Source organism: Pan troglodytes, chromosome 1 (genome assembly GCF_028858775.2).
Source record: "Pan troglodytes isolate AG18354 chromosome 1, NHGRI_mPanTro3-v2.0_pri, whole genome shotgun sequence".
Lineage (NCBI taxonomy): Eukaryota > Metazoa > Chordata > Mammalia > Primates > Hominidae > Pan > Pan troglodytes.
Window position 1 is genome coordinate 120307232 of NC_072398.2, and position 12519 is coordinate 120319750.

General features: G+C 37.6%; 1 protein-coding gene and 1 long non-coding RNA gene across 5 annotated transcripts in view; one reads left to right on the top strand and one right to left on the bottom strand.

Moving 5' to 3' along the window:
* LOC129144205 (uncharacterized) overlaps positions 1-12519 on the top strand; it is a 50770-nt gene that overhangs the window by 36275 nt on the left and 1976 nt on the right. The window contains exon 2 of the long non-coding RNA XR_008548398.2: positions 671-789. This is a non-coding gene — a long non-coding RNA (uncharacterized LOC129144205). The remainder of the gene's footprint in view (positions 1-670; positions 790-12519) is intronic.
* The window catches only part of CD53 (CD53 molecule), a 29446-nt gene that overhangs the window by 8410 nt on the left and 8517 nt on the right, over positions 1-12519 (bottom strand). For all 4 annotated transcript variants that reach the window (XM_063798500.1, XM_003308334.5, XM_009429624.4 and 1 more), the window contains exon 3: positions 43-122. Coding sequence is in view for 2 of the 4 variants with exons in the window: in XM_003308334.5 (XP_003308382.1) it covers positions 43-105 (63 nt within the window). In the remaining 2 variants the exon portion in view is untranslated. The remainder of the gene's footprint in view (positions 1-42; positions 123-12519) is intronic.

The following is a 12519-nucleotide window of genomic DNA, read 5'->3' on the forward strand; positions in this document are numbered from 1 at the left end:
GGCAAAGGTGAGCTAAACCATGCTCAGAAGAGACACACTTACCCAAAAGAGCAAGTTGAAGAAAAACAGGACATACTTCAGCAGTTTCAAGCTACTCATGCCCATGCCGTGATATTCTTGCCCTAAGGAATAAGGAAGAAGAAAGTTAAGTTACCTCGCTCTGTAAAGTAGCCAGAGATCAGAGTGCACAAATGTTCAGGGATCTCTAGCATTACCTTGGGTTTGAGCTGTGGCTCTCCTCTGGAAAGTTTCCCCAAACTCTGCGCTTTCCTAGTTCTAAACTGAAATACCAACTGGCTCATCTTAGACATTCAGTTTTTGTCCAATTCAGCAAGCCAACAATGCTTAACATTGAATTAAGTATTGTAGAAGAAAATAGAGCCATTCTTAGAAGAGGATGAGTCACAGTGACAGAGACCAGGCCAGTGCTTTAGCTCTAACTGCAGCATTAGCAACTAGTGCCTGGGCACTTAAGCCCTTGAAGTCAGGGATGGACTGGTCAATCAGCCATCAAGAAAGCCAACAGCTTGATCAGCCAGTTTCTTAAATACTCTGTGATTCATGTACATGCTACATTTGATCAGTAAACTTCTCCACATGAAAGTAGGGGGAACATATCCACGCCTCATTTATTCTTTTATTGCAGAAACATTTATGTTTTCTGTTCTAGATGTTGTGGAAGATGCAACCGTGACTAAGCAGTAGCTATCCTCCAGAAGACAACAGCCTTACAGCAAAGATAAAACAAGCCAACAAATATGCAATGGGGAAGTAAAAAGAGATAGCAATGTAAGCTTTATTTTTTTCAACTAGAATATCATTTTCTTAGTGAGGACATCAATGTCCAATGTCTGGTCCTCAATTCTAGAAATCCAGATACAGAATTTTGACTTTTCCTTTTCATTTTCATTTTCCTTTTCCCTTTCCTTTCCTTTCTCTTTCTCTCTTTCTTTCTTTCTTCTTTCAGGGTCTCAATCTGTCACCCAGGCTGGAGTGCAGTGGCACAATCTCAATTCACTGCAACCTTCACCTCCCAGGCTCAAGTGATCCTCCCACCTCAGCCTCCCAGGTAGCTGAGACTAAAGGCATGCACCATCATGCCCGGATAATTTTTGTATTTTTAGTAGAAACGAAGTTTCACCATGTTGCCTAGTCTGGCCTCAAACTTCTGACCTCAGGTGATCCGCCTGCCTCGGCCTCCCAAAGTGCTGGGATTACAGGCATGAGCTACCGCACCTGGCCAGAATTTTGAATTTTCTGTCAGAGGTAATGATATTCTATAAAGTGACTCATTTTTAAAACTGTGCACAGGACTGATATATCAAGCAGAATGTTGAGGCAGTGATTTTTTTCCATTAAAATTGTGCCTTTTCCAGTGCACGGGTCACTTGTGCAATCCATAGTATCTCCTTTGCAGTTTCAAGGTACCCGGGAATCACATGGTCTTGAGGGAATAGTTCATCCAGGCTGTAGATAAGCCTGATGAGCTACTTCTCTTCCACAATAAAGTGAATTTCTCTGTTGTAAACACCAAATACTTGTATCTATCTCATATCCTTTTCCTTTACTTTGTGCTCTTTTCCCCTCTTTTCTTCTTGTCTTACTCCTCAGGATTATTCTTAAATCTACATGATTACTTTAATAAAATAAAATAAATTAGATTATAAATGCATTTGAATATATATCAGAAGTAAAGTGTGATAATTTACTACCCAGGCTTTGGGGTCAAACTTGAATTTTCCTCTTACATATGCCTCTAAACAGCTGTGTGAGAATTGGACACCAACTTAACAGTTCCAGTCACAATTTCTTCCTATGTAAAACGGGCCAACACTTATCCCTTATAGGGTGGTTGTGAATATTAAATGATCTTATCACACAGACTGGCATACAGCAAGACCGGTACTCAATAAATTGAACCCATGATTATTCAGTCTTTATTTATTTATTATTTATTTATTTATTTATTTATTTATTTGACGGAGTTTTGCTCTTTCGCCGAGGCTGGCATGCAGTGGCATGATCTCAGCTCACTGCAACCTCCACCTTCCAGATTCAAGCCATTCTCCTGCCTCAGCCTCCCGAGTAGCTGGGTTACAGGCACCCGTCACCACGCCTGGCTAATTTTTGTATTTTTTTTTTTAGTAGAGACGGGGTTTCACCATGTTGGCCAGGCTGATCTCGAACTCCTGACCTGGTGATCTACCCGTCTCAGCCTCCCAAAGTGTTGGGATTACAGACTTGAGCCACCGCACCCGGCCGATTATTGAGTCTTAAAGAACTACTCTGTTTATCAGGAGTGAATGATGAATTTGAGTGTTTCCCAGCCCTTTATCAGTATCACACTGACAAAATATCTCATAGAGTAAGACACATCTATGAATAAATAATCTTATTCATTTTATCTAGAATTTTAAAAAATTAAATTAACTCTTAGAATGTGACATTTGCCAGTCCTCATTTCCAAATTCTTGAGAATCCTTCCTGTTGCCCTTTGCACAAGCTACATCAATCAATAAAAGATAAAATATCTCAAGTCCCAAAGAACAGTAACAAAGGCCATGAAGATGCAAAGATTTTCAGCTGGGTTGATCAAAGAATATTTCATGGTGGAGGACATAAAAGCTGAAACATTCAAATGAATGTAGTCCCCTTGAGCAGCTAAATACAGACTCTCATGATTCACTGTACCCTAGAGCTGTGCTACAGCTTTGAGCACTTAGAATCTGGCTAGTCTGAATTACTATGTGCTATAAGTGTAAAATATACACTTAGTACAAAAAGGATTATATCAGTAATTTTTCAATATGGATTACATTTTTAAATTATAGTATTTTGTACATATTGAGATAACTAAAATGTTATTAAAATTCATTTCACCTTTTTCATTTTCCTTTTCTTAACGTAAAAATATAAAATCACATATTTGGGAAATGTGCCTCTGGCCAATGGATTAACAGGGACCAGATTTACCCCCTCACCTGAAACAGCTAAAAAATGTAGATTATAAAATAATGGTCTGCAAAACACTGAATGTGAGACAATGAAGGGCACGGACCCATGAGAGATGGGAAATAAATGGTGTGAGCCCTGTGATTGCCTCAGCTTATATTCACAGACAGTTTCCAAACCATGGAGCATAGAGGGAGAGCCTGGCAGAGCTGAGATTTTGAGGAGACCAAGGCAGCTAGGGTTTATAGGACACTGCAATGTACAAAAGAAAGGTGCACAGAGAGCAAACCCCAGAGATTCGCAGCAGGTGCTTGCATCAGTTTCCTATTGCTGCTAAAACATTACCACAAACTTCGTGCCTTAGCAACGCAAATTTATTATTTTACAGTTCTGAAGGTCAGAAGTATACATTCAGGTTGTTGGCTAGGCTACATTTCTTCTTAAGGGCTCAGGGAGAGAATTTGTTTCCTTGTGTTTGTCAGCTTCTAAAGTCACCTGCATTCCTTACCTCCTTTCTTGCATCGTGCAACTTCTTGCTTTTGTCATCACATCTGCTACTTTCCACTCTTATCTCCTGCTTCATTCTTATAAGGGCCCATATGATTAGATAAGAACCACCTGGCTAATCCAGGATAATCACCCCATTTCGAGATGTTTAATTTAATCACAACTTCAAAGTCATCTTTGCCCTATAAGGTGCATGGACATATTTGGGGCCTATTATTCAGTCTACCAAAGTGTCCATTAAGAATTTAGCTGAGTCCTGATTAGCACCTGCATGTACAAAACTACCCAAGGATAGGAACCATCTGAGCAGTGCCTGGCATTCACACAGCACCAGTGACTATTCCCACCAGTCAGACTGGAAAACTCCAAGATTCACAGGCTAGAGTACACAGAAGGATGTGGCCTCAATAATAGGGAACAGATAGCTCTAGACTGAACACTGTTCTACCCAACAAATCTTAAGAGTAAGGGCCCAAAATATTAAACACTTTCCAAGTAACTTAAGTGCATCCTAAAACAAAGCTCAATAAGATTTATAGGAATGCCAAATATTTAGCACCCAACAAAGTAAAATTTACACATAGATTCACTCAAAATATCAGGCATGCAAGAAGCAAGAAAGTACAACCTATAATATGGCAATAGATGAAAACCAACCCAGGTGTTAGATTAGTAAAGCCATTAAGCCAGATACTATGTTTTCAAAAAAATAGGCTGGGCGCAGTGGCTCACTCCTGTAATCCCAGCACTTTGGGAGGCCGAGGCGGGCAGATCACAAGGTCAGGAGATCGAGACCATCCTGGCTAACACGGTGAAACCCCGTCTCTACTAAAAAATAGAAAAAATTAGCCAGGCGTGGTGGTGGGCGCCTGTAGTCCCAGCTACTCGGGAGGCTGAGGCAGGAGAATGGCGTGAACCCGGGAGGCGGAGCTTGGAGTGAGCCGAGATCGCGCCACTGCACTACAGCCTGGGTGACAGAGCGAGACTCCGTCTCAAAATAAAATAAAATAAAATAAAATAAACATAAATAGAGAGATGGAAAATATAAAAAGACTCAAATCAAACTTCTAAAGATGAAACTACAATGTGTGACATGAAAAATACATTGGATTGGATTAATGGCAGATTAGATATTGCTGAAGAAAAAAACTAGCGAACTTGAAGACGGCAAGAGAAAATATCCTCAAAGAAACACAGACAGAAAAAAAAAAAATATATATATATATATATATATATTGGAGACAGAGTCTCGCTCTGTTGCCTAGGCTAGAGTGCAGTGGCGTGATCTTGGCTCACGGCAGCCTCCACCTCCTGGATTCAAGCAATTCTGCATCAGCCTCCCGAGTAGCTGGGACCACAGCGCGTGCCACCATGCCCAACTAATTTCTGTATTTTTAGTAGAGACAGGGTTTCACCATGTTGGCCAGGCTGGTCTCGCATGCCTGACCTCAAGTGATCCACCCACCTCGGCCTCCCAAAGTGCTGGGATTACAGGTGTGAGCCACCATGCCTGGCCAGAAAATAAAATGTTTTAAATGAACAGAGCATCATGAGTTGAGAAATAATATCAGGTGGCTTAATATACATGTCACTGGAGTCTCTAAAATTGAGGAGAGAAGAGAGATAGAAAAATATTTGAAGAAATAACGACTAAATAAAATCCTAAATTTGATGAAAATAATATCCCTATGGAACCAAGAAGCTCAATAGCTCAATGAACTCCAAGCACAAGAAACATGAAGAAAGCTACACTAAGGTACTTTATAATCAAAGTACTCAAGGAATAGTGATAAAAAGAAAATCTTAAAACAACCAGGGGAAAAAAAGACATGTTATGGACCAAGGAACAATTGTAAGAATAAGAGCAGACTTCTTATTGGAAAACAGGCAAGCTGGAAGAAAGTGGAGCAACACATTTAAAATACTAAAGAAAAAAAATTGTCATACTAAAAATCTATACCCAATAAAAATACATTTTAATAACTTAAAAAAAGGACTTTAAGATATACAAAAGGTGAAAGAATTCCTCATCAGTAGATCCATACTACAAGAAATGTTAAAAGCAATCCTCTAAGTAGAAGAAAAATGAGACCAGATGGAATTACAGATTTACACAAAGGAACAAAGAGCACCAGAAATGGTGACTACAGGAATAAATGCACAATACTTTTTTTCTTGTTATTTAAATCTCTTTAATTTATTTTTATTTTTATTTTTTTGAGACGAAGTCTTGCTCTGTGACCCAGGCTGGAGTGCAGTGGTGTGATCTCGGCTCACTGCAACCTCCGCCTCTCAGGTTCAAGAAATTCTCATGCCTCAGCCTCCTGAGTAGCTGGGATTACAGGCATGCACCACCACGCCCAGCTAATTTTTTGTGTTTTTAGTAGAGAGGGGGTTTCGCCATGTTGGCCAGGCTGGTCTCGAACTCCTGACCTCAGGTGATCTGCCTGTCTCAGCCTCCCAAAGTGTTGGGATTACAGGCTTGAGCCACCGCACCTCGTCTTAAATCTCTTTTTTTGTTGTTGTTGTTTGTTTTTTGTTTTTTGAGACAGAGTCTCGCTCTGTCGCCCAGGCTGGAGTGCAGTGGCGCGATCTCGGCTCACTGCAAGCTCCGCCTCCCTGGTTCACGCCATTCTCCTGCCTCAGCCTCCCGAGTGGCTAGGACTACAGGCGCCTGCCACCACGTCCAGCTAATTTTTTGTATTTTTAATAGAGACGGGGTTTCCCCGTGGTCTCGATCTCCTGACCTTGTGATCCGCCCGCCTCGGCCTCCCAAAGTGCTGGGATTACAGGCATGAGCCACCGCGCCTGCCCAAATCTCTTTAATAGATACTGAACTGTTCAAACAAAAATAGTAACAGTATTGCATTGCATTAATAATAAATGTAAAAGTAAACTTTATGATAATAATAGTGTAGAGACTGGGAAGGGAGAAATGGAAGTATACTACTGTGAGCTTCTTATATGTAAAGTGGAAATCTCACTTGAAGGTAAAAATCTTTAAAAATACTCGATTAATCAAAAGAAGCCAGAAAAAGAGAAAAGGGGGAACAACAAATGGGAAAAAATAAAGAACAAGTAGAAAAATGAGACAAATAAAAAACAAATATGCTAAAATCCCAACCATACCAATATCACAGTAAATGAAATGGTCTGAATACTTAAAATATGAAGCAGGAATAAATAGATGGATTAAAAAAACAAGACCCAATTATGTTGCTTACAAAAAATGCATTTAAAATATAAAGAAGCAAATACATTTTAAAGTAAAAGGATGGAAAAAGATATACCATACTAACACTAATAAAAGGGGGGAAAAGGCTGGAGTGTCTATATTAGACTAAAACAAACACTATTACAGAAAAAATTATCAAGGATAAAGAAGATTACTTTATAATTAGAAAGGGACTGATTGAGCTAAAAAACATAAAAATCCTAAGTGTTTTTGCACCTAGTCAAAATTTATGAGACAGAAATGAACAGAACTGAAAGAAGATATAGACAAGTATAAGTTATACTTGAATAGTTCAATATCCTTCTCTCAATAGTTGATGGAATCAGTAGACAGAAAAGCAGTAAATATTTGAACAACAGCATCAGTCAACTTAAACTAACTGATTGTGATAGAACACTCCACCCCACAACAGCAGAACATACATTCTTTTCAAGGTTACATGAAACATTTACCAAGATAGACCATTCTGGACCATAAATCAAGTTTCAACAAATTTAGAAGGAATTGAATTAGAAATCAATAACAGAAATATCCCTAGAAAATTTCCTCAAATTGGGAAACTAAATAGCATACTTCTAAATAGTTCATAGATGAAAGAAGAAATCAAAGAGAAAATTAGAATTCTGAATTGAGAAAAACTTTAAAAACATGTTGAAAATGTGGGAATGTCACTAAAGCAATATTTTGGGGTGAATTTTAGTGCTAAATGTCTATAGCTGAAAGGAAAGTGGTCTCAAATTAATGACTTCAGATTGCATCTTGAGAAACTAGAAAAAGTATAACAAACTAAACCCAGAATAAGCAGAAGGAAGTAGATAATGAAGATAAACACTGAAATCAATTAAACAGAAGAACAATTTTAAAAACCCCACAAAAGTTGGCTCTTTTAGAAGACTGATAAAATTGATAAACTTATACACAGGTAATCAATTTTAAAATAGAGAACAAAGATTATCAATATTAGGAATGAGAGAACAACACTACAAATTCTATAGATATCAAAAATATAAGTCAATATAATAAATGACTTCATGCCAATACAACTTAGATGAAATAGATGAATTCACTGAAAGGCACAAATTACCAAATCTCACTCAAAAAATAGATAACCTGAATAATCCTATCTCTAATAAGAAACTGAATTTGGAGTTTAAAAGTCTTCCCATAAAGAAAACTGCTAGTCCAGATGTCTTATTGATGATTTCTACTAAACATGTAAGGCAGAAATAATACTGATTCTATATCAAATCTTCCAGAAAATAGAAAAGGAGGGTACACTCTCTACCTTATCCTGTGAGGCCAGACTTTTCAGATACTAAAAGCAGAAAGGAATTACAAGAAATAAAACCACGGGCCAATGTTCCTCAGAACAAGATGTGAAAATTATAAACAAGATTTTAGTAAAAAGCATCTAACGATATAGAAAAATGATAAGAAATTATGAACAAATGGGGCTACTCTCAGGAATGCAAGTTTATTTTAACATTGAAAAAAGTACTTAATTAATCATATTAACGAATTGAAAGAGAAAATAAATTATCATCTCAATAGATACAGGAAATTTATTTGACAAAATTCAACATCTATTTTTGATAAAAACTCTTAGCAAACTAGGAATAGAAGAACGCTTATGCAAACTTATAAAAGGCATTTATGAAGGGCATAGAATTAAGAACATCATACTTAATGGTATAACACCAAATGCCTTACCCTTATATAAGGAGGAAAATAAGTCTGTTTACTCTTAACTACTCTATTTGGCATTGTACTGGAGTTTCTAGGCAGTGCAAATGAAATATGAAAAGAATGGAATCCAAACCAGAAAGAAAAAAAGTAAAACTGGCTTTGTTCACAGATATCATGAATGTCTTTGTAGAAAATCTAAATAAATCTACAAAAATACTACTAGAACTAACAAGTAAGTGTAGCAAGGTTGCTAGAAACAAGATTCAATCCACAAAAAATAATAGCATTCTATGCACTAGTAACCATTAGAAATCAAGTATTTTTAAAAGTATCATTTACAATAGCATCATATATGAAATACTTAGGCATAAATCTGACAAAAGTTGTGAAAGAATTGTACACTGAAAACTTAAAAACAAACATTGCTGAAAGAAATTGAAAAGATGCAAATAATGGAGAGATATACCACGTCCATCTACCAGGAATTCAATATTTTTAAGATGTCAGTTCTTCCAAATTTATCTATAGATTGTAATCCCCATCAATATTACAGCAGAATTTTTTGTAGGCTTCAAGAAATTAATTCTAAAATTCATTTGGGAATGCAAAAGACTTAGAATAGTAAAAATGAGTTTGATAAAGAACAAAATTGGAGTACAAACACTACCTAATTATATTGCTTTCTATAAAACTACAACAATAAAGACAGCATAGCACTGGTGTTAAATAAATATATCAAGAGAACAGAATAGAGTCCATATGTATATGGACAACTGATTTTCAAAAAAATTACAAAATTAATACATTACAGAATGAAGAATACTTTTTTCAACAAATGGTGCTGGAACAATTGTCTATTAATATGCAAAAATGAACTTGCATTTCTACCTCTCTCCATATGAAATCGTAACTAGTGATGAATCATAGATCTAAAGGTAAAATCCAAAACTATAATTCTCCAGAAGGAAATATTTGCAACCTTGGTTACGCAAAGAGTTCTCAGATAAGACACCAAAAGCACAATAAGTTGATAAATTGGACTTCTTCAAAATTAAAAACTTCTGCTCTTCAAAAGACACCGTTAAGAGAATGAAAAGACAAGGCACAGAAGGGAAAAAATATTTCCAAATCACACAGGAGATAAAAGGCATGTATCCAGAGTATAAAAACAACTCTTGAAGCTCAATGGTAAGAAAATAAACAATCCAATTTTTTAAATGGGCAAAAGATCAGAACAGACAATTCACCAAAGAAGATACTACATGGATGGCAAATAAGGACATGAAAAAAATTCTCTACTTCATTAGTCATTAAGGAAATGCAAATTAAAACCATGGTAAGATACCACTCCACATCTCCTAGAATGGCTAAAATGTTTTCAAAACCTGACCACACCAAGTGTTGGCGAGGATGTAGTGAAACTGGAACTCTTATACACTGTTGGTGGGAATGTAAAATGGTATAACCATGTTCAAAAGCAGTTTGCTGGTTTTGTACAAAGTTAAACATATACTTATCATATTATCCAGCCATTCTACTCCTAGGTATTTACTCAAGAGAAATGAAAGCATATGTCCATACTAGGACTAGTACAGGAAGGTTCATAGTTTTGTAGTTTTATTTGTAATAGCCCAAACTGGAAGCAACCCAAATGTCCATAAACAAGTGAATGTATAAATAAATAGTGGTATAATTTTACAATGGAAACTACTTAGCAATTAAAAAGAATGAACTGTTGTTACCCTCTACAGCACAGGTGAATGTAAAAATAATCATGGTGAGTGAAAGAGGTTAAATAAAAAAGAGTACATTCTGTGTGATTCCAGTTATATAACATTTTAGAAAATGAAAACTAATCTATAGCAACAGAAAGCAGATCAATGACTGTCTGAGGATGAAGATGGGGGAGGGCAGGAGTGAGTAGAGAGGGAGCAGGGAAGGGTGAGAGAAAGGGATTACAGAAGGCCACAACAATCTGTGGTGAGTGATGCATACGCTCAGTGTTTTGACTGTGGTGATGGATTTGTGCATGTACACTTACGTCAAAGGCCCCTCCTAATTTGCTCCTGTCCATCACTCCACACTCATGGCAACACCTCCTGTATTATACTTTAAAATTTAGCAAAGCAATATTGAATCCTTGTCTTAATGCTTCCTTCCTTACTTTGGTAATGTGTTTCTTTGCTGAAATTTTCTCTTTTCTTTCTGGCTTCTTATTCTGGTTAGTTACTCATCATCCTAATGATGTGTCACTTTTCCAGGAAGTTCTCTCTGTTTGTGTCTAAGTCTTCACACCCAACCCTCACTTGCCCTAAGGAGTATCTGTAATACCTGTGTACCTCTGCCATTGTACTAACCATTTTGTTTTGTAAGTGACTATGCCCTCACTAGAATGTGAGCTCCTTGAGGGTAGGATCTATGCTATTCATCTTTGAATTCTCAAAGCCTCATTACCTCAGAATTATCTGATGTAGTGGAATGAACATGACACTGCAGAGTCAGGAGCCTTGGGCTTGAATTTTCAGTCTGCTAATAAACTGATGTTTTGGACATAGGAAAATAACTAACTTACCCATCAGTAACAGAAAGGAATTGAGCTAGATGCCTCCTAGAGTCACTTCAGCCCCAGCATCCTGGTATCCTGTGACAATTCAGGCCAGTGTAACCTGATTGTCCACAGAGCACCAGCTGGCTAGGTGCCCACAAACTTAGGGACATTCCTACTGATTCTTTCCTTCACAGACAGGAAGAAGAACCTCTTCTTCCTTCCTTTCCCACTTTCTACCTCTCCAGACTCATACTAAATTGAGTAAGAAAATCTTCTCACCTGGTGAAGATTGTCACTACTTTTGCCACATGCCATAAGGGCCCCAGAGAGAATGCTGCTCCGTTTCCCCTTCCCCTTCTTCACTGTTACTGGGCAGTGATTAAGCCTCCCACCCCTTCCAACTACCATCTAGAGGAACTGACACCCCTCCCACAGTCAAAGTCTATGACTCTTAGCCGCATGACTCATGGTTCTATGCAAAAAGCCACCAACATCAGTTTCCAGGAAACCTGCGTGACCAAACTGCACTTAACTGTGGCTACCTTCCACAACTCAACATGGAGGTTAGGGATCAACTTTGCCCTTTAGTTTCCTCCAATGGGCTTGAGATGGTAGAACCTGTGGATTTCTAATTCCATCCCTGTCTTTTTTTTGACCTGTACTAACAGCACCATGTAATCTACTCTTGAATTTAATCAAGCTTAGAAGTGGTTAAGGTTGGATAGAGGCTTCAAGAACCTCTATCAGCCTGGCCGTGGTGGCTCACACCTGTAATCCCAGCCATTTGGGAAGCTGAGGTGGGAGGAGCCCTTGAGCCTAGGAGTTCAAGACCAGCCTGAACAACATAGAGAGACCCTGTCTCTATTTAAAATTTTTTTTAAGTTAAAAAAAAAAGAACCTCTAGCAGTTCTTCATCTTCAGCCTTATCTGATCCAATATTACAAGCTAGTCTGGAGCCACATAAGACAGCTTTGGTGCTACATAGACCATTACGCTTATGAGATATTAATAAGTGCTCCTCAAACAAAAGCCAAGATAAAGAAAAAAACAGTGTAAGAGAAAAACTTGTTATATGCTAATGTGCGCTGTGAGTCTCTAAGAGAAAAATATGTTTATATAACTACAAACCTAGTTTTATGTTGGAGATCACTTATTAACAGGTCAAATAACATAGTATTCTGTGGAACACAGTTTGATAAACACTAGCTTTGTAATCAGACAGGTCTAGTTTTGAATTCTGGTAGTACTACTTATCAGAAGTGTGACCTTGGGCAACTTGCTTAACCTGTCTTTCACTATATCTTTGAAATAGGGTTATTAATACTTACCTCAGAGGTTGTTCTGAGGGCTAAATGAGATACTATTTCCAGGATGGCTCAGTCCCTGAGTATCTGCCTTATTCAGTGAAAACTCACTGAAAGATCAAGTTCAGAGCTTACCTACCAGTCCATTCCTAAGGGTAACCCTTAGCTTCTAACAGATTTTTAGGAATAAGATATACACGGGGCAAGAATAATCCCTTGCTTGTTTCATACGTTTTAAAAAGAGGTTTCGTGTGCCATTTGTAAAAAAAATAAAAAAACAAAAAGAA